Genomic DNA, 22,488 nt, shown 5'->3' on the forward strand with positions numbered 1-22,488 from the left:
TGTGTGTGTGTGTGTGTCTTAATAATCTGTATTCTGTTACGATATCATATGGGAAGAGAAGATGCACACTACGACTACCGGATCCGAATGAGTCAAATCTTAGTAGTCCTACAGAAACGAGTACTATATACAGACGTACACAAATTCCGAATTTACTGGATCTAAAACTGCAGTAATTAATTATGGTTCAGTAAATAATGTCATGAGCAAAAAATTGGCAGCGCGGTGGTAGTGGTTCGAACTGCTGCCTGGACTTGGGGTCGCGGGTTTTGATCGCATCTCCGTCTGTAGTACCTTGAGCAAGGTACTTATTTGCTCCAGTAAAAATTACCCAGCAGTGTAAATCAGTAAATGACTCTAAGTGCGTCAGTGTTGTAAGTCTCTTTGGAGAAAAGGGCCAGCTAAGTAAATAAATGTAAAACACGCCGCCGACTTTTAAAGACACCGAGGGCACTGCGCCCCCTATCGGCCACGTATTGTCAGCTGACAGCCGCGCGGAGTTAAAGCCACTTGTTCGGGTGACGCGGTTAAGGTGACAGGAGGGACTTAAATCAGAGCACAAGACACAATGGTAAGTACTTCAAAACAGGGCAAATGTGTCATTAGAGTTCAACATTCCGCTCACTTTATACTAAGTCCAGTCAAACTGTATAGACCGGTGTGTGTTTTAAATCTGGACGGAATCATGGTTTCATCCAGCCGTTTTGTACGCAGAACTTAACAGTTTACTTTCACTATCTCACCTCCTCCTCCTGGTGTGTGTGTGTGTGTGTTTTCGAGCTGTTTGGCGTGCGAAACGTAGTTTGGATTCAGTGACGAAATGTCACTGTCTGTCACTGGCCCTCCAGACCCGCCAGCACATGTTGCAGCGCAGCTCCTCTCTCTTTTCAGGCCCGAAATGACTCATGAGAATCTTCTTGGCATTCACTGTCCCTTCTTTGTACTGCAGGGTCTTGGGGGGGGTCGTGTTCGTGCCTACTGCCATCACAAGTGGCTCTGAATCTGACCCCGCGTTTGCATTTACGTTCGTTCATTTAGCTGACACTTTTCTCCGAATCGACTTACAATGTTAAGGTACCTACAGTTTTTTTTTACCCATTAGGTAATTTTACTGGAACAATTTTAGGGCGAGTACCTTGCTCTAGGGTACTACAGTTGGGATTCGAAGAGGTCGGTTATTTATCTGGTATTTAGCAGACACGTTTCTCAGAAGACAGTACAAAAGTTCAAACTACAGGTGGGATTTGAACCAGCAACCCATGGGTCTAAAGGCCAGAGCATTAATCACTATGCAGCCAACTGCTCTAAGGAACTAGTACTATTTAGTAATAGCTCATTTGGTATTTTGCAGACACTTTTTCTCAGGAAACGATACAAAAGTACATTACACTAGCAAGGAGAGATACAGATACTTGATTCTTGAGTGAGCCAATATAGAGCAGTATACGTTTCACACACACACCATCTGAAACCGCTCGTCCCGTACGGGGTCGCGGGGAAACGGAGCCGAACCCGGCAACACAGGGCGTAAGGCTGGAGGGGAGAGGACACACCCAGGACGGGATCCCAGTGTGTCACAAGGCACCCCAAGCGGGACTCGAACCCCAGACCCACCAGACAGCAGGACCCAGCCAAACCCCCAGCACCCCCCGCACTCCCCTCTACACATTACACAAGTGGCTGTATATAGGGGTTCTTTTAAAGTGGTTAATGTAGACACTTATGGAGGAGATTAGCTGGATTAATGACACCGAAAGAGTCGTTTTGAGACCCTTCTTGAATGTTGAGAGAAAGGCGTGTTTCAAGCAGTTTGCTGATTCTAAATTGCCCCCAGTATGTGTTTGTGAGGACAAATGAGTGTGTGTGAGACTGCCCTGGAGTCATGGACTGGCATCCCATTCAGTGTGCTCCCTGATAGACCACTACAACAATCAGTTACTTTTCATGGATGGATGATGGAGGGATGGATGACCTTTAGTATGCATTTGTTAATTTTAACATGTTAAAAGTGTGTTGCAGATGATGCACCTAGGTCACATACAGTAAACTCCAGAGTAAAAGACCCCACTATAACATCACTACATGCTTGTGTGGTTTTCATTCCACAGTCTGGCTGCCCTCTAACACCCAGCTGTACAACATTCTGTATCCAGAAATCTGGCTGTGAACATCTCTTACTTACCTCTACTTTAGTCATGCTTTACCTTTTTCTCAACACGCATTTGGTGTTCTTTGCATCGGGAAGCGTGGAGGTTACGTACGTGGACTTACAAGCGGAATGCGATGAGTGTATATAACCGCATTGCTCCTTTGCTGCCAGGCGAGTGGAAGCAGCCGTTTGGAGCAGGCAAAGTGTGGGGCAGAGGAAGTGATGCACATCATGCTGAAGAACATCGACAGGAGTCAGGAGCGGTCAGAAAATCTGGACGACCTGATGGATCGCGCAAACAATCTAAGGAACACGGTGGGACTCAGCCGTCGTGAGATCACACTAAACAGTCAAACAACTTGATGTCTCTAGAGATGGCACGATAAAGCACGTAGAGCTGTACTGTTTCTTCAACCGTAGGATGGATGTTTGTGTGAATATTACTGTGTCTTACAGGTGTTTATAGGAGTATTTTGATCTATACTATTATTTACCCATTTATAAAGCTGGGTAATTTTTAATACTGTTAGAAAAGGGGAGTGTGAAGAAAATACTGTACAATTAAAAATAAATAAGCTCCATCTTAAAAAAACACAGTTTGTATAATGTAAAATTAATGAATTGCACATTAGCTCTACTGTGTCGAGGTCCAAACAAGTGGGCGATGTGCAAAGATCATTGTCACAATTATGAATATGCTTGTACGATCGTTTAATTGCTTGCAGTCTCTGGTTTTCAGGTTGATTTTTAGGTCCATGACTGCATTATTTTTTTAAATTAAAAAAATTATTGTACTAGGTTGATCCCCGTAAAACATTTTCCAGCTCGCAAGGTTGTTTTTCACTTTGTCTCACCAGAGCGATATCTTCAGAAGGACTTCGGTGAAGGTTACGCAGAAGACCCAACCTAAGACCAGGAAGAGGAAGATCCTGCTTATCACCATCGTGGTGGGGGTCATCGCGCTGATGCTCACTGTTGTAGGGATTGCCCTGCTGAGCAGCGGCAGCTCTGACTCTGAGAAGGACACCTCGGATGGAGCACTTGCTCTCACCACCACAGCACCTACTAAGAACTAGTGAACACAGTGTGGGAGAAGTGCTTCTACCACTGTAGGCGAGAGACACGGTACTTTTGGATGAACACAAGGGTGGCTTTGGGGGCTCTTCATATTTTTTCTCTCCGGAGGAATGAGGGAGAGATGCGTCCCTTGTTCAAGGACGAAATAGTACAGTTGCCTTGATGGCTCTACCGACAATCATTCTGCCCTCTTCCTGTTTTCTTACTTTTATTTTTGACTCTGCCAGTCAGACGTCCAATGAGGTCCAGAAGAAAGGGCAGAAATATTTTCTTTAGTCTTAACAATCTTAATTTCAGCTGGTGAAAAACTTCAGTGCAAATTTTCTTTTGTGTCACTTGAATTGGCATGGGGGATAGGGTGGTGCAGTGGGTTTAACCAGGTCCTCTTCTCTGGTGGGTCTGGGGTTTGAGTCCCGCTTGGGGTGCCTCGCAATGGACTGGCGTCCCGTCCTGGGTGTGTCCCCTCCCCCTCCAGCCTTGTGCTCTGTGTTGCTGAGTTAGGCTCCGGTTTGCTGCAACCTCGCTGAGGACAAGTGGTTTCAGACAGTGTGTGTGTGTGTGTGTGTGTGTGTGTGTCTGAATTGGTATGGAGTGTGAAAGTGTGTGTGAATGACAGTAACTGTTTCCCTGGTGTACAGATGAGTGATTCATTCTAAAGAGTGTATCTAGCAGTACAAGTCATCTTGGGGAGTAAGGTGTGGGGTGATAACACTAATTAGTGTTCATTGGAAGTCACTTTTTGAGAAAAAGTGTCTGCTGAATGGTTAAACATAAATGTTCCCCTGCGTAAAAAATGTTAATCTTATGTAAGTGTATGTAAATATTTCATGTAACACCTGTGTCTGAATGAGCAGATCTGTTTTACCCAGTATAAAATGTTCTCATTATGTTTGGACCTAAAGGTGGGTCAGGTTAGGATGCTTCATTTTTGTGGGCTACCAGGAGATTTTTCATGCGTTCTAAAATAATGTCTATTGTACATTGGATGGGGGGGTGCGGTAGCGCAGTGGGTTGAACTGGGTCCTGCTCTCCGGTGGGTCCATGGTTCGAGTCCTGCTAGGGGTGCCTTGCGGTGGACTGGCGTCCTGTCCTGGGTGTGTCCCTCCCACCCTGTGTTGCCAGGTTAGGCTCTGGCTCCCTGCGACCCTGTATGGGACAAGCGGTTCAGAAAATGTGTATGTTGGACCTCAGTTGTAATACAACTTAATAAAAATATGAAAATTTTATCTTGTATTAATTATCTGTCTGGGATAATTTTTCAGAAATACTTGCTTTGGAGTGGTGGGGTGTGATTTGGAGGTCGGAGCTCTAGAGTATTTTTAAATAACTAGGGGATCTCCCACCTGCAGAAAACTGCTTCCCTTCATCAAGTGTGGACCAACATCTCAGAACAGGGCTTCGACACAGATCCTTTTCCTTCTGTTACTGGTAACTTGTTTACTTGTCTGCTTAATGATTGTGCTGTAATTGATATGCATTAGGAAATACCATTTGATAATGTATCTTGAAGGTTAAAATGTGCCAGATTTGATATCCTAGAGCATTCCCGCACACAGAAAAGATATGGAATTCAAGAGTCAAGAGAGGCTTTATTGTCATTTCAACGTATACGACAGTACGCAGTGAAACGAAACAACGTTCCCCCAGGACCATCATGGTGCCACATAAAACAACACAGTTAGTGACGCAGACTACATAAAGTGCATGCGTGCAAGACTTGTGCAGACAGTGCTAGACACTGCAACAATTACTAGAACAGGACAATAATTACTAAACCAGGACAACAGTTGCAGTGTCAGTCCTGAGTGTTGAGGAGTCTGATGGTTTTGGGGAAGAAACTGTTACACGGTATGGTCGTGAGGCCCGAATGCTTCGGTACCTTTCGCCAGATGAAAGGAGGGTGAAGAGTTTGTATGAGGGGTGTGTGGGGTCATCCACAATGCTGGTGGCTTTGCAGATGCAGGGTGTGGTGTAAATGTCTATGATGGAGGGAAGAGAGACGCCGATGATCTTCTCCGCTGTCCTCGCTATCCGCTGCAAGGTCTTGCGATCTGAAACGATGCAATTTCCAAACCAGGCAATGATGCAGCTGCTCGGGATGCTCTCGATAGACCCTCTGTACAATGTGGTGAGGATAGGGGTGGGAGATGGGCTTTTCTCAACCTTCACAGAAAGCAGAGACGTTGCTGGGCTTTCTTGGCTATGGAGCCAGTGTTGAGGGACCAGGTGAGGTTTTCCGCCAGGTGAACACCAAGGAATTTGGTGCTCTTGACGATCTCCACGGAAGAGCCGTTGATGTTCAGCGGAGAGTGGTCGCTCTATGCTTTCTTGAAGTCAACAACCATCTCTTTTGTTTTGTCCACTTTCAGGGACAGGTTGTTGGCTCTGCACCAGTCCGTTAGCCGCCGCACCTCCTCGCTGTATGCTGACTCGTCGTTCTTGCCGATGAGGCCCACCACGGTCGTGTCATCGGCGAACTCGATGATGTGGTTCGAGCTGTGCATTGCTACACAGTCATGAGTCAGCAGAGTGAACAACAGTGGACTGAGCACGCAGCCCTGGGGGCCCCAGTCCTCAGTGTGGTGGTGTTGGAGATGTTGTTCCCGATCCAGACTGACTGAGATCTCCCAGTCAGGAAGTCTAGGATCCAGTTGCAGAGGGAGGTGTTCAGGACTAGCAGGCTCAGCTTTCCAATTAGGTGCTGAGGAATGATTGTATTGAATGCTGAACTGAAGTCTATTCGAACGTACGTGTCCTTTTTGTCCAGGTGTGTGAGGGCCAGATGGTGGCGATGATGTCATCATTTGAACATTTGGGACGATACGCAAACTGCAGGGGGTTCAGTGAGAGGGGCAGCAGAGTCTTGATGTGCTTCATGATGAGCCTCTCGAAGCACTTTATGACGACGGGTGTGAGTGCGACAAGATGGTATAGTCGTTGAGGCAGGACACCGAAGACATCTTCAGCACGGGGACGATAGTGGTGCCCTTGAAGCATGTTGGAACAACGGTGCTACTCAGGGAGATGTTGAAGCTGTCAGTGAGAACATCTGCCAGCTGGTCTGCACATCTTCTGAGCACTTTGCCAGGAAGGTTGTCTGGTCCAGCAGCCTTCCGTGGGTCGACTCTACGTGGAGTTTTCCTCACGCCGGCCATGGTAAGACGCAGAACCTGGTCGCTGAGAGGAGGGGTGGTCTTCCTTGCCGCCTCGTCATTCTGCGCCTCAAACCCGGCGTAGAAGTCGTTCAGCGCATCTGGAAGGGAGGGATCACTGTCGCAGACAGGTGGTGTGGTCCTGTAGTTGGTGATGGCCTGAATGCCCGTCCGCATTCACCTTGTGTCACCGCCGTTCAGGAAATGGTTGTGGATTCTCTGGCCGTGTGCGCTTTGCCTCTCTGATGGCCCGGGACAGTTTGGCCCTCGCTGCTCTTAGGGCCGCCTTGCCGCCTGCTCTGAAGGCGGACTCTCGGGTCTTCAGCAGCGTACGCACCTCCGTGATCATCCAGGGTTTCCGATCGGGGCGTGTGATGATAGACTTGGAGACAGTGATGTCATTGATGCATGAATTTCACATCTCATTACCTCGGAAGAACTAATGTCATCTCTTAACATCATTTTCAGTGTTTCACTAATATGGAACATGAACATAATTGTAAATGCATCACTGCAGTGTTTCATTAATAGCGCAGTTCCGTACTTTTTTCAAAGGCGGTTGGAAGCAGTGCGCCCCCTATCGTCAGTGCGCTGTAATTACAGCGAGTCAAATCCGAGTCACTCGCTCAGGTGAAGTGGTTAAGGTGACATCTGGGGAAGGACGCGACTCGGAGCGCAGGACACAATGGTAAGCAAGTTGAAAAACGGACAATGTGTGATTAAAGCGAGACGTTTCGCTCAGTCGGCAGCATAACTACCATTTTACGGGTCCGGCCGTCTGTGTTTAGAACCTGAATTTGGGATTTTTCTACCTGAGCGCCCGACTGACGCATGATCATGATTTACTTTCACTATCACCTGTGTGTTTGGGTGTCTATTGTTTAGGGTTTGAAACATGTTTAGGAGCTTTTCTGTCTGAACTGACTGTATAGTTTAACTTTTCGTCAAGGCCGTTGGGCTTAATTTGGCCATAATTATATAGCCAGGATTATGAATGTGCAAATAGGGGAAAATAACATTATAGCACGTTTTTCTCACACACATGTGACATGCCATGACAAGAAGTATTCCACAAACACGATTCGGAATGATGATTAGACTTTTGCATAAGCGGATATGTACACGCATATTTTCATAAACTTACCAAATTCATTGAAATAAAACTTAATTTTTTGTTTAATATACTGTAGTTCTAAGAAAATAATTCATACTAGCTCAATCAGTGTCTCTTGCGGGAGTATAAATTAAATCACATTTCGGAAGTTTTGATAACGTGCATGCCAGTTTGAGTTTCTTCACTTATTCACACAATTCATGAATATATTATTTGTGTTCAGACATTTGATTTGTCTATGTATTTAAAACTCGTGAAGTTCTAATCAGCGGTAGTACAAAACTAGTAATTTATTATCGCTAATATTTATATTTGGTTAATTCATTTTACTTATATGGCTTTTACATTTTCCGTTTTCCAGGGTGTCATGTGAGTCAGCTTGTTTCATTGATTTAATCAAAAGTAATTTACGGTTTTAAACGCGAATCTGAACGCTGCGCTCAACCAGTTTAAGACCTCGCAGCCAAGGGTACAGAAGTTGGACGCCGTTCGCGCATGCGCCTCATTTCTGACTAGCAGCGTTGGGGAACCTTGTGCGCATGCGCCCTTTTCCAGGCTAGTAACTATAGGTATACATAGATAGGCCCTTCGCAATGATAAGTTCTGCGCTGCAACGGGAACGTCGTGCGCCATATTTGGAAAACGACTCACGCTTGTAAACAAAAGCACGAGGCTTTGGATGGATGCCGCAAAGAGTTTTTTATCTTGGGCAATTCTCAACCGATTTCCATTAAATATATTTTATTTTAAAGCTAAATACATTTTTTTTTTATCAGTTCAAACCAGGCATGTAATGTAAACTGGACAAAAACCTGAATGACACCAGGAAGTTTAGTGATACTGATAGTACTTTTGCAGAAGTCTTAGGCACTTAGGTGTCTCACAAAAATATTTGTTTTAAACGGTTATTTAATATCTTTTGCATTAGTGTTAATGGGAAAGAGTACATTATAGATTTCCAAGCATTCCTTTTGCAAAAAGTTACAGTATTACAGTAAGGGTTTTGTATGTCGTTGAAAAAAGAAAGTCCACACACTCACACTCACACACACACACACACACTAAAACCACTTGTCCCAAGCAGGGTCGCAGTGAACCGGAGCCAAATCCGGCAACACAGGGCAAAAAACTGGAAGGGGAGAGAATGCACCCAGGACGGGACGCCAGTCCATTGCAAGGCACCCCAAGCGGGACTCAAACCTAAGACCCACTGGAGAGCAGGACCCAACCAAACCCCCTACAATCCCACTCGGAACAAGTGGTTTTTGACGATGGATGGCTACTAAGCTTTGTAGGAAGTTTATTAATTAAGAGCATTATTTTTGGAAGCATTCTCAAAAGACTCATTCTCCTTCTCAAAAAAAAACAGCCTTATGACCGGCAACCGTGTAACATGGTATGTTCATCTTCAATGATATTTATAAATGTATTGTTCTTGCTGATTTTATAGATCTAAATGTAGCCACCTTCATATCACACAAGTAAAGTTATGAAAAATACAAATGTCCTGTCATGTATATTAACACCATTATCAAAAGTCTCGGAAACAATGTCTAAATTATAACATTTGAACGGAATGGCATAAAATTTCAGGAAAACTGTTCCGTTCTTAAACTCAGTCCAGTCAGGCAAAATTGTTTCAGTAACATTGATTTCAGTTTGAGCATTTGTATTATCTACATATGAATGCAGTGTCCTTCCTTTGATTCCATATAAGCTTAATTTGACATTTGTATCGTACGCATATATAAATAAATGGAACTGAACCATTTCCCTAAAATTTTACTATTTATTGGTACAAGTCTGGGAGGTGCGGTGACGCAGTGGGTTAGACCGGGTCCTGCTCTCTGGTGGGTCTGGGGTTCGAGTCCCGCTTGGGGTGCCTTGCGATGGACTGGCGTCCCGTCCTGGGTGCGTCCCGTCCTGGGTGTGTCCCCTCCGGCCTTGCCCCCTGTGTTGCCGGGTAGGCTCTGGTTCCCCGCGACCCCGTATGGGACAAGCGGTTCAGAAAATGTGTGTGTGTGTGTGGTACAAGTCTTTTTTGCCTCATTACATTATTGTCCTTTAAACTTTGCAGCCTTTGCATAATTATGTCCAACAATGCGTCTCTTCAGCACAGTTTTCCCTCCTGAAGATCAGCTTACTTAAATATTTTAACATTTGTTTGCTAATCCACACTGTACAAACTCGTGACACAAACAATATCTGCATAAAATATTCATTCTTGCAGTGGATTCAGTTGCGGCACGGATGTACAACCTCATTTAGTTGCTTTAAAATGAGACTTAAGATATCTGAGATCGCGTGCCGAAAGGCCGAACCTGTTTCCCATGGAAGGAGCAGCTGAGTTCCACAGATTCCCCAGAGGTCTAGAATAAACCACTAGCAGTCCACTTCAGTGACCCTGTTGTAAAAGCGCAGGAGCGACATCCGAATAAGGTTGCTGCCGGCAGCTCACCTGAGCGCTGTTACGGCAATGAAATAATGCCCCTAATTCTTCCGTTCTCTCACTTTCCTTAACTGCATGTTGTTCTCAGGGTCGTGGCACCTAGTGCTTCCACTCAAGGACTTTATTCCGTGCTCATCCATTTCAATGTCTCTTTCACTAGTTGTTGTTAGCAGCAAGAAGTGTGTAGGTTAACTGCACTGGCTCGTGAGCTCAGTTTTTTGAGTTTAATAAATAACTGCATTGTTCTGTTGCTGCTAGACGAGTGGAAACAGCCGTTTGGAGAAGGTACACCAGGAGGTGGATGAGGTGAAGACCATCATGCTGGACAACATCAACAAGAATGAGGAGCGGTCTGGAAAGCTGAAAGAGCTGGAGGACCGGGCTGACCAAGTGTGTGTTAAGGTGAGGGTCAATCATTGTGACTAGGTCAGGTAAAGACGAAAAATAAAAAAGTATTTGTACAGCGGGAGCAATACACCACATAATGCTCTACTGTCTGTTCAACCATGGTTTTCCGTTTTGTTCTTTTGGGTTTGGTTCAGTGTGCATTTACATTTATTCACTTAGCAGACGCTTTTCTCCAAAGCGACTTCCAGTGAACTCAATGTAGTGTTATGAGCCCACACACCTTATTCACCAAGGTGACTTACAGTGCTAAATACACTACTTACACTGGGTCACTCATCCATACATCAGTGAAACATACTCTCTCTGTGGCACTCACACACTACAGGGGAACCTGAACAGCATGTCTTTGGACTGTGGGAGGAAACCCACTCAGACATGGGGAGAACATGCAAACTCCAACTTACACTGCTAGATACACTACTTACAATGGGTCACTCATGTAAAAGATGAAATGATTGTTTGCATACTGATACTACTGTACAGGTGTAGGATTGGAAAAATATTTTAGTGCAAGATGAACAAGATAGCCATGCATGAGTTCATATAACGAGGGGGTGTGGTGGCGCAGTGGGTTGGCCCACAGTCCTGCTCTCCGGTGGGTCTGGGGTTCGAGTCCCGCTTGGGGCGCCTTGCGGCGGACTGGTGTCCCGTCCTGGGTGTGTCCCCTCCCCTTCTGGCCTTACGCCCTGTGTTACCGGGATGGCTCCAGTTCCCCGCGACCTTGTGTGGGACAAGTGGTTCTGAAAATGTGTGTGTGTGTGAGTTCATATAACTTGTCTAAAACTCATTCTAAAATTGAGAGAGACAAAACCATGGTTTCAAAAGCACAAATGGAATGTTTTTTGTTAGTGCTGTTTGTAAGGGGGCCAGTTTCATGGAGCGAGGTGATCTCATGTGCATTTAATCATTTATACCTAAAAACATTAGGGACAGAACGACGGTTTAGCACAAACATAGCACTAAAGGATGAGCCCAGGTCTAAGGTCTATGGTGTTGGGGGGGACTTGGTGACATCACATGACATGTGAACAACCTTCATTACTTCCAAAAGTAAAAGAGATGATGCAGTTTGAATGACACAAACGTAGCACAAACTAATGAGCCCGTATCTGAGCATCTATGCCGCTGTAGGGGGGGGGCTGGGTGATGTCACATCCCGGAAAAAATAAACATTAATATCTCAAAAACAACAATCGCACAAATTCTCATGGCATAAAACAGCACAAATGTGGAGCACTAATGACTCATGGGATTTTTTTCATTTGTGCTGTTTTGGGGGCGGGGGGAGGGGGCAGCTTCATGGAGTTCAACAGTGTTGTACCTACAAGAAAAATCTTGTATAGTATTTGTACTCAAATATTTTATTTCTATAATTCCCCTGAGACTGACTTGAAACAAAAATATAACCTACAACATAAAGATCTATGGGCCAGCCTGGGTCTTCTCTCTTTCATTGTTCAGGCCACTGCTACTTTCTGTATCTCTAAGTACATTTACATTTATTCATTTAACAGATGCTTTTCTCCAAAGCGACGTACATCTCGTAGAAAATGCAATGTGTACATTAGGAGAAAGACTTAGATGCAGACATGATTCTCAAGTGCAGTTAGTTACTTTCCACCATATGAACCAACGTTCCTCGCATGAGTAGCTGCGTAAAACTTCATCCTAATATCCATGATTCCAAATCACCTTCCTAGTAATATATATTTTTTTGAAATATAAACATTAACATAACATTACAGGAGTAGCTGTGTAAAGGTTTATCCAGGCATGATCTTAAAGTCACAATCTTAAAAAAAAATTCTTAAAACGATCTCAATCTAAAGTGATCTTGATCTTAAGGTAAACAATATTTTAATAACCACAACAGCTAAGACGAGCAACATCTAACATGAATCTTTATGTATGCAACATGTGCATGCATTTGTGTAAGAGAAGACTTCAGGTTCTTATTTCTGTAATAACAGGTCAACAGACTGTTTGTATACAGGATTGGCATGTTGACCACTGAAGGTTGAATTACAAGGTGTCACTTTTCCCCCACCAGAGCAAGTCTTTCAGGCGGACTACAGTGAGGGTGAAGCAGCAGAGCCAGTGGAAGAACAGGAAGATGAAGATCCTGCTCATTGCTATCGTAGCAGGGGTGGTACTGGTTTTCATTATTATAGTGATTGTATTTCTGAGTGGGAGCAAGAGCTCCAGCTCTGAGGTGGCCATCTCAGACCCAGCGATTGCTCTCACTACCACACCACCCAGAGGCAACTAGTGCAAGACTAGCTAAATACAAAATGAGGGAGACATCTGGATGAAGACATAGGTTTGAAGGCCATTATCTGCCATTAATATGTCCTCCAAGGGCCAGTGAAAAGGACAATATTATGATCTTCCGTCTAAACTGGTGTGAACTTCAGTTCAAGCTGTCAGCTGTGTGATTTTAATTAGCATGGCATCAAATTAAAAGTTCCCATGTACAAAGTAGTTCTAAAGTATGTACATATTTCTTGTAGCATTCTAAAAGCATATACTTATTTTCTTTGACAGACAAGTTTTGTTCAGTTTTCTTCCATAACTTTGAGTCAAATATTGTTTTGAACATTAACATTTGTATCTCTAAATAATGATTCTGTTCAATAAATGTGTCTTAACTTATCTTAAAGTGCAGTTATCGCTTGGCATTTAAGTGCAATGAAGGTAATTACATTCAACAATAAGTACATTTTTATACAAGCATGGGTCATTTATATATTTGTACCCAAAAATGCTGTCAGTTCTGCCATCTCATTGATCTGTGATCACACAGATATTGTATTTCAAGATGTACGAGAGTAGTTGGGAACATGCAACCAGTTTTAAAATTTAACAGAAGTTAATGAAAGCCTGACGAGTCATCTTTTGTTTGGCAGAGAAATGAAAAGCTACACCTCACCCAGATGCTTTCTTAAAAAAACAGGACATAAGACAGGAGCATGTGCAGATCAACCTCTCTCCACACTCAGTGATATGTTGAAGCAGACTCCTTACAATCAGCTAGCAGATATTGAAATGAGGATACTCATATAAAAAAACATGAGTATTTACTGTACATACAACATTGGTATGATAAGCTAACACTCGGGAATCTTGCGCAGTCATGTCTACAAAGGAATTCAGTGTCAGCTGATGTCATTGTTTGTACATGTAAAGGTAAAAACTCAGACATCTGAATTAATGTTCATCTCTTTATATTTGAATAGAAATTTGACAACAGAAATATTACTAAAATACATAAATCATACTTAGAAGTGATTATAAAAGCATAGTTCTCTGAACCGAAAAAAAATCCCAGCATATATGTACTCGTATGTTTTACATTTGGTACATGACTGAACTCTACACCAAAACCAGCTTAGGAGATAAAGTTTAAAAGACCAAAAAAAAAAAAAAAAAAAGTACTTTTAAAATCTTGATTAAGGTACAAATTCATGAGGTACAGGCAGAAATTGCATTTGAGATACAAGGGGTGGGGTTTTTTTCTAAAAAAAAAAAAAAAAGGCAGTAATTCAAAAGGACAGTCCTTCACTCAATATTAGTGGCAATCATCTTCAACAGCAGCAACACCTCTTCACTTTATTCTCCATGTGCATGCATACATCCTCAAAAGAGCTCAAAATGCAGCATATGGTCTTCAGCTGTGACAACTAATGCACAGTTTTCCTCACAATCAGGTGGAAATATGGGCTTCTGAACTACGATTAAAAGTGTTTTTCAGCAAAAGGGAGGAAAAAAAAAAAAAAAAAAAAAAAACTGGCAGGACACCTCAAAACATAAAATATACCACACCTTAGCAGTCAATATTGCTTATTCTGTGTCACCTGTTCATACAGCTGCCAATTTTCTTGGAGCAATTCAGATTAAGAGTTTTGCTCTCGGGTACTATCATGCAACTAATCTGTGCCCTTGACACAATCAGGTGCATGAACATGAAATGTGACTGGCTGAGACAATCTTAGGTCAAATAACCACTCAGAATGCCTGCTACTAATACCCTTTTCCAACAGTGTGGAGAACAACCTTGAAGGGCCTGTCACAGTGGACAGCCTGGCGTTAACTAAAATACGACTGTTGGTGCAAAAAAAAAAAAAAAAAGCTACACTGCAACTGAAGACATGACACAGGCTCATCTCCACAGTGAACGATGCCAAGACATTTCAGTCCAAGAGAAATACACTGTCAACGGCAGAAAAAAAAATTTAGGGTTAAATTTTACCAAGCAGAAGATCTTTTGCTTAAGATTTATTACATGCAAGAGATGTTCAAGGAAGTCAGCCAACAGGGTTGTTCTGCTTGTTGAATTACCCTTCCCTAGCTGGGTAATCTGAATCTGAACACTCCCCGCTTTCCAAAGGAGAGGGAAGGGGGGGGGGGGAGTCAGAAACTCATTTCATACCCAACTGAATGAAATGGCCATCCAAGCTAATGGACTATGTTTTATTATCCAATCACAGAAAAACCAAAGCAGTGTCACTGCCACCAACTGGCAAATGTACAGGGAGGAATTTTGAGCCTACAGAAAAACAAACATTGAGTCAGTCAATACTTTAGCACTGTATGGTAGATCTTAGACCGTAACAATGCATATAAATAGCTTAATCTTTAACTGACGGGAGTCAATGTCAATTTCAGTGAAAATAAACTTGGGGCAATGGAAAACAAAAACAAAAAAAACCCACAAATCAATGACGACTTCATCCAAACGCGGAGGTAGACCGAACTCCAAGACATTGACAATTGACTGATACTATTTTGCATTTATTTATTATATATGCATTTTGTGACATCCAGAAATTTTATGAATGAACATGACCTCCTGACTCTCAACCAGCTGGCAAAGGAACTTGCAGTGAAATAATCCCCACCCCCTCCACCTAGCCTGAAGGGCACTTGGCCTTCCTCTTATTGGCAAACGGGAACCTCAGGGTGGCACTAAAATGGTGCAAAGGCCTGCACTGTTAATTCTACATCACCCTTCACAGCCTCACTGCACCTCCAGTCACAGTGGATGAGGTCTATAAAAATGGTCAGTTAATACCACAAAATAAAGTCCCAAACTATACTCTTCCAAGGAACCAGCCTTGGGTTTGAAAGTTTCTGCAACTAATGATTAATGTGTGAAATTTTTCTGACGAGTAGAACAGGTAGTAAATATTGCTGATTCAAGAGGTACAAATACAGTTATGGCCCAAACACACAGAAGCCTGGTTAGTTCCCTTGTGTTACCCATGACAGTTGTAATAAATGTAGTTCTTCAGAAATGTTTTACTAGCAGACCTCTTACTGAGTCATGGCACTAAAAATTCAATGCATGAATACATGGTAGAGCTGGCAGTTTCCTGGATTAGGATGGTGCACCAAACACTCAAGTGAGAATAACTAAATTTATATATATATTTTTTTTTAAAAAAAACTGAATTAGGTTACGCATTAAGCACCCAGTGAAAGAAAATTAGTGGTAATGAACATTTCAAAACAATCCCCAACCATTCAACATGCAATGCATACAATATCCATTCTGTATTTGAGAGCAGAGGGGAGGAGGAGAAAAAGAAGAAAAAAAAAAAAAAAAAAAAAAGTGTTCCAGCAGAAGATGTGACCCACAATGATCCCCATGTGGCATTCTGACATTTTTAGCTGTAACATCCAAATGTTCTGGCTGATAAGAGACCAAAACACTCAACATGTATCCTATCTAAATGGTTGAGCACAGAAAGTTTTTCTCAACACAATGGCTGTCCTGCATGACTCAAACAGGAATTGCCCATCAATAATGGCATTACAATACATTCAGCTACATGGATTACTTACAGGAGCTCTGCTTCTGGAAATGTGGAGAAACACTGAAACACTTCAGATCGCCCCATATTAATTATGCTAGGGATTTAAAAAACACTTTTCCTTTCTGCAACTGCAGTTTAGCAGGAAATATTTCCAAACAGTATAAAAGTCTGCATTTCATGAACTGCTTATTGGAGTGATAGTGATTTTAAAACACGTAAATTTGAAGAAAAAAGAAGAAACTTTAAAACAAATTCTTAAACCGGACTGTTTCAACATCTAACTCTAAATGATTACATGTAACTATGAAATGAAGCAGTTTCCATTTCCCTCCAGAAGGCCAGTGACTATAATCATAAATACTCCTTATGTAACCCTAACTTCTGCTTGCTTGAGAAGCAAACTATACTGCTCTGTGTATGCAAAACATGAAAAAAATATAAGATGCACAAAACGGGACTGCAGCTACTATCCAGTGTCATTTGTAACCTGTGCCTACCATAAGAACACACCATACTGTGCCACCCAGGGGGTTGCCTGCTGCCCCATCCACCTAACAGGGCCTCAGCCCATGTGGTAACCAGGGGACAGTCCTACAGCATGGCAATGCTCTCTGGGTTGCAGTTGAGGTGGGTGGATGTACTGCTGCCGCCAGGGGACTTGAGGGCCTTGGCTCCACCCAGGGAGCTGCCGCTCAGCGCCCCACCCCTGCTGCCAGCCCCAATGATGACACCAGAGCTTCGATGGCGAGAGCTCTGCAGCGCAGCCACCATCGTATCATTGTTGACAGCACCAAACTCGTAGGTGAATGTGCCATAGAAGACCAGAATGTCCACCGTGAAGACCCACTCACAGATGGCGGCTGCGTGCTGCAGAACAAAACTCTCATGTATGAAGAAGATGCCACCTTAGAGGAGAGTGTTAAGTACAACAATCCAAAGCAGTACAAACAAGGAAATCATAATAAGCAGAAAAGCATAGAGCTGCAAATAAGACCAGCTGCCAAAAATGGTATTAGCTGCATGTGACCAGAAGACAATTTTTCCCTCAACTTGAAACAGCCTGAAGTAGCTTCAGACGGCTGGAGGTAGATCTTAGAGTAGGTGTTATTCCTACAGACATGACAGAGTGGAATATATATTTAACTTACAAATGATCTACGTTTAATAATTTACCTAATAAAACAGAACCCAGACACGACAGCAATAGATGCTAATCATGTTTTTTCCAGGAAATGAATTAAGCCAGTTCCACAGATTTTCGCTGTGAAGACTTCATACTGTAGATACAGTTAATTTTACTGAGTAAAGCAGAGAATGCTGGCGGCCTGTGCCACATCCAACACTATTACATCCCCCATCTCCCTTTGAAACCCACCTCAAAACAGCTGTTCTATGAGCAGTCATAAATAGCTACATGCTCCTGTCCACTGAACCCAACCCCATAAAATTTAACTTGGCATTCTCACTGAAGTAGGACAGTCCCTCGCTCTCCAGAGTATACGAACACCCACTTCACTGAAGGCTCGCATAAGGCTATGTAAGAGCTCTCACAGGCTGTCTCTCTGGAGTGGGACTAATTATAGACATGTGACACAAGCGAATATCATTATGCATCATGCCTGGCCAAACCACACAAAGCAAAGCCTTGTGATTCCTCCCCTTGCATTTACATCACTTGCATTTATTGCTAATCTCTTTAAGCAATACAATAACAAATCATGTAGCCGAGTAAAACACAGACAGAGCAAAGGATACTAAGTACAAGAGACACCAGGGCACCAGCAGCAAGGGCCACCCGCACATGAGCCATCCAGTAGTCAAGTGCGGTGACTGCCACGCGATACGTCAACACGCACTGCAGGCACACAAAGAGCAAGCCAGCAGGGAAGGCCACACCTGCACCCACATAGTGCAGAGACCTTGCATGGTCCACCTATGGGAAGAAGCAAAAACTATTGTTAGTTGTGTCTCCAGTTGTTCGTGAACATTGCTTTGAAACCGAGACTATACTCCAACTATACACACACACAAACATAAACCCTGTATGTGACCTACAGTGACACTGCAGAAACATGCAGTGTATACTTGCACACATTCAGACCAATGACAAGCCGTAGACATACCACCCTCATGAACAGTACAACCCACTGCTTAAGGCCATGATGATCTTTGGAAAGGGGGGGGGGGGGGGTGTATATAACAATGTTCGCTGCTGCAAGCGATGCAATATTTTTTGTCACGTCACAGAATCATTTTCAACTGTGAACCAGACATCTGGGAAGAGGGCATTTCAGCGGCTAAAGAATTTCTGGAGAAAACAGCAGGCATTTTGTCATTTTCAAAGACATACAAAAAACAAGAGAGGCTCTTGGGAGGGAAAGAATGTAAGACTGCAAAACTGAGTCTCAGTTTGCTCCCTTGTTAGAAAACTCCTACAGGACATTCAGCTGATTTGAATGTTCATAGAAGCCATTTCCCCCTGCAGCTGTCTCAAGCAGGCCATGGTAAAAGAACAGATACATTATTACCTCATCAGTTCACACACCTTGAAAACACCAGTGTTTACACCATACAGGTCACTTAACCCCACTTACATGTATTCATTTAGCAGATGCTTTTCTCCAAAGCAACGTACATCTCATAGAAAATATGACTTGTGTATTACATTAGGAGAAAGACATCGTTACAGATGTGTGATTCTTATATACAGTTAGTTTCTTTCCACCATACGCGCTTCCTTGTGAGATCGTTCCTTGCTGCATGCACACACCTGAAAGTTTCCCACCATGACCAGGCCAAGAGCGTTGGTGCACCCGGACACGAGGGCACTAGTGTTGACCCAGCAGCGATGACTGTGTTCGATCACCTGGGCATAGCGGAGCAGGCACACCATGACCACTGCAGGAGATTTGAGCAGAAAACCATTAGTGATGACAAATGTTTTACAAAGAGTCCCGGGAGGATTTCTGCAATTAAGCGAGTTTTTAGTTTAGCTCTAGAGAAGGCAAAAATAGAATAAGATTTAATACACATCAATTCCTCGTTTGGGCCAATTCTTAAGCGCTTTAACAGTACCAGAAATATCTCCAAATGATTACAGGACTTTTGGGAATTTATTTCAGTAAAGGACAGAGCCACATTAACATCTGTCTAGTAACAGTCTGACATGAAAGAACCAATCTGGCAAAAACAGCCCTGTCACTAACTTTTTAAAACTACAGGTTGCATATTGGGAGCTGCCTTCAGTGCAGGTTTTCCTTGCAAGTAGGGTGTGTGAAGAGAAAGTGAGTAAATCATACCCATGAATGCTCCCACATTGCCTATGAGGCTGAAGAGGCAGCTCTCAGGGGGGAATGAACCACACTTACTGCATGAGAACAAAGACAAAAAAAGGGAACTGAATTTCAAAACCAGAACAAACAAAAACAGTGGAATCTTCCGTCTCTGAAGTTCCTCACCTAAATGACACTAGCTCTGTCATCCTTTTTACTCCTATCCCGGCTGATGTAGAACGGTATTAATGAGCAAAAGCATTCACAAGTATTATCCAAACTGAAAATATGGCAGCATCTGAACTACACCAGCATCAAACGCTGATACTCCTGTTTGTGTTCATAATTAGCTTCTCTAAACAGCATTTCATTCCACAGTTACTTACTTGATATATTTGGATGGACCACTGACACACATTTGCTGACTGTCATACATTTAAACTGATTTTTTTCCCCCCTCCTTGCTCGTTTAGCAATACAATCTTGTTTGCGCATCCCGGCATAATGCTGCACATGACCAAAGCAAGAGACATTCTGCAATCAAATGCAAACAAGATAAAATCTAAATCTGATTTTTTCAGTCCTGCCTATCAGTTTGTTCCCTCACACCATCCCTTGCTATACCTTCTTCCTCATTTTAGTGATAGGCTTCACATCACCACACTCCTGCACTGGGAAAGCAGCTATGACTATTGAATGGATGAAATAAAGAAACCATATACAAAACGGCAGACCTGATGAGAGGGACATCCTCCAGAGTACAGCAGGTTTTGGGGAAGCCCTGCTTGGCTGTCTCCTCTGTGCAGGTCACATTGTAAGTCCTGGATGCAGCAAAGGCAAACATGTAAAAATGCCGATTTCACAACTGCAGTGTCACATCTGTTACATGCATATTTAACAAATGCCCTTTAGCTATATTTTAAATAGTTCTCTTCATGGATGCAATAACAGCAAAACACAAACATACCAGTTCTCTACAGGGCAGACATGATGATTCATAACTGCCATTGCGTAGCTGCGAAGACCACAAAATACATATTACGGACATACAATTACACACGTGTTGGAGAATGTATTATATCCTAGCAAAAAATTTCATATTACTGTTTTTTTTTCTACTCTGCAGTACAAACAGAACTGGTTTACTCAGTAATGTAGCTCTTTAAACAAGCCATACTCATTTACTTATAACTAAGGACTGGGAAACTAGCTTACATACAAGCAGGTCTGACAGTGCCCTACAGATGCTCTAACACAAAGTGTACCACGCTCACTACCCATCATACTCACACGATCCATATTCCCGTGATGGAGAAGGCTGAGAGACTGACAGGGAGGACAATCCAGGCAGTCATTGGGCGGCTGGTGAGGGATTGTTGTCCAAAGCATGGGGGAGCAAAGATCTTGAGGGCAGGGAGGCAGGGCAGGAAGGTGCGACAGGGACACAAGTTGCCCAGGACTCGCAGGGAGGAGACATGAAAGAATGGGAAGGGACAGCGGGGGAGGGGGGCGCGTCTGCTCTATCCTACTGCCGGCACCATCGGACACCTGCCACTTCCCAACCTGGAGAGAGAGAGAGAGAGAGAGAGAGAGAGAGAGAGAGGGGGAAGATTCATGGAAGAGGTCAGGGGGTGATGGTGAAAGAGGTGTAACGAAAGCAATGGAGAAATGAAAGAGGAAAAAATAAACATAAAAAAAAAAATTCACGTATCATGGACCATATCATGGCATATGGCATAAGTTATTTCTAATTTATTAAACACAGCAGACACACAATAATTGAATAACTGAAATAAACTTTGAACCTGAGAAAAATAGAAAAACAAATGCATTAAAAAAAAATGCTTGTTGTTGTTGGAGTCTGTCCTGAAAAACTGAGAGAACAATTTCAGAATGATTCGGAGCTTAATGATAGTGTTTGCAAACACTCAGAAAGGTTTTATGATCATAATAAGTTACGCTTATGTAGTGTAGAAAGTTATGACTCGCCTGCCGAACGGCTACCTGTGCACACGTGTTAGTCACCAAAATCACGTAAAATACATTTAAAAATGTCAGCAAGAGCACCGGAGAGTTAAGGTACAAAAAAAGAATAATTACAACAGAGCTCGTTACCAACGCATTACATGACAGGAAGTAACATTTTTTTACCACCACCAGTTTAGCAATGAGGCTAAATTACGAATTAACGTAACATACACCACATAAACCTGTAGACTGTTAGTCTAATATCAGCTTTTTAAAAAAAAAAAAATACGAGAGAAAGCTAGTAACTTGGCAACAAAGATGAAAGCGCGGACTGTTTGCATACAACATACCCCCAAATCCTGCTTTTCCTTCTCCAAACCTGAACAACCTTGATATTCCCGTTTAAAAAAAATCCCTTAGATGAAGGGACCGCTGCCACTGACCTCTTGCACAGCCTGGCGGTACATGTAGTTTTTGCCGTGTGTCGCAACACCACAGAGAGAACTGACTAGAGTGCGCGGAAATCTTAAAGTTGAACTACATTTCCCAGCAGCTTTTGAACAGAAGAGGGTTGACAAAGCGATAGATAATTGTGACGTTAACCAATGAAAAGTTGATTAATACATTACAGGATATGAGAGAACCGGCAAGCGCCGTTTATTTGTAGCAGGAACGCTGCCAATTGGAGGTCGCCTATAAACGGATAAGTCTATCTGAAGTACCTTACATTCGAAATATCGTTAAATAAATTTTCAATTAAGTGAATGCAATGTTATTTCCGTTGAAATTAAAGTTGTAGTAGACTAATTTGTCTGATTTAAGTTGTGAGTTTCCATTTTACTAGTACTAGCAGGCGCGTTTTCTAGACTAGTCTTAGTCTAAGTTGTATCATATTCACCTCATCCCATAAAACCTGCTATTTTAGTTGTTTTTACAACTTACAATATTTAAATAATCGCTATGAATTATGAATCATTAATATAATTATGTGCACATGCGTGTGACATTTTCAAATGGAGACGAACACGTTACTTAGGTTTTGACGAAGTCCAGTTCCATCATCCGGGCGCAAAGATGTTTTGA

At 42.9% G+C, this 22,488-nt stretch overlaps 3 protein-coding genes across 3 annotated transcripts; 2 read left to right on the forward strand and 1 right to left on the reverse strand.

The window, feature by feature from the left end:
• Positions 1-499: 499 nt before the first annotated feature.
• LOC108929905 (vesicle-associated membrane protein 721-like) lies at positions 500-3,515 on the forward strand. Its single transcript, XM_018744740.2, has 3 exons — positions 500-571; positions 2,321-2,464; positions 3,007-3,515. Exons 1-3 carry the CDS (start codon positions 569-571, stop codon positions 3,223-3,225), a joined length of 366 nt encoding a protein of 121 aa, XP_018600256.2. The 5' UTR covers positions 500-568; the 3' UTR covers positions 3,226-3,515.
• A 3,476-nt stretch (positions 3,516-6,991) lies between these two features.
• Positions 6,992-12,869, forward strand: LOC108929902 (vesicle-associated membrane protein 5-like). Its single transcript, XM_018744737.1, has 3 exons — positions 6,992-7,066; positions 10,200-10,343; positions 12,400-12,869. The coding sequence occupies exons 1-3, from the start codon at positions 7,064-7,066 to the stop codon at positions 12,616-12,618; spliced, it is 366 nt and encodes a 121-aa protein (XP_018600253.1). The 5' UTR covers positions 6,992-7,063; the 3' UTR covers positions 12,619-12,869.
• Positions 12,870-15,925: 3,056 nt separating this feature from the next.
• On the reverse strand, positions 15,926-21,831 carry LOC108929887 (transmembrane protein 150A-like). The gene is made up of 8 exons (XM_018744720.2): positions 21,756-21,831; positions 20,728-21,000; positions 20,405-20,452; positions 20,172-20,258; positions 19,465-19,532; positions 18,936-19,063; positions 17,921-18,098; positions 15,926-17,070 (listed from the first exon to the last, which is right to left on the reverse strand). The coding sequence occupies exons 2-8, from the start codon at positions 20,790-20,792 to the stop codon at positions 16,757-16,759; spliced, it is 888 nt and encodes a 295-aa protein (XP_018600236.1). The 5' UTR covers positions 20,793-21,000; positions 21,756-21,831; the 3' UTR covers positions 15,926-16,756.
• Positions 21,832-22,488: the final 657 nt, after the last annotated feature.

Source organism: Scleropages formosus, chromosome 6, assembly GCF_900964775.1.
Source record: "Scleropages formosus chromosome 6, fSclFor1.1, whole genome shotgun sequence".
Lineage (NCBI taxonomy): Eukaryota > Metazoa > Chordata > Actinopteri > Osteoglossiformes > Osteoglossidae > Scleropages > Scleropages formosus.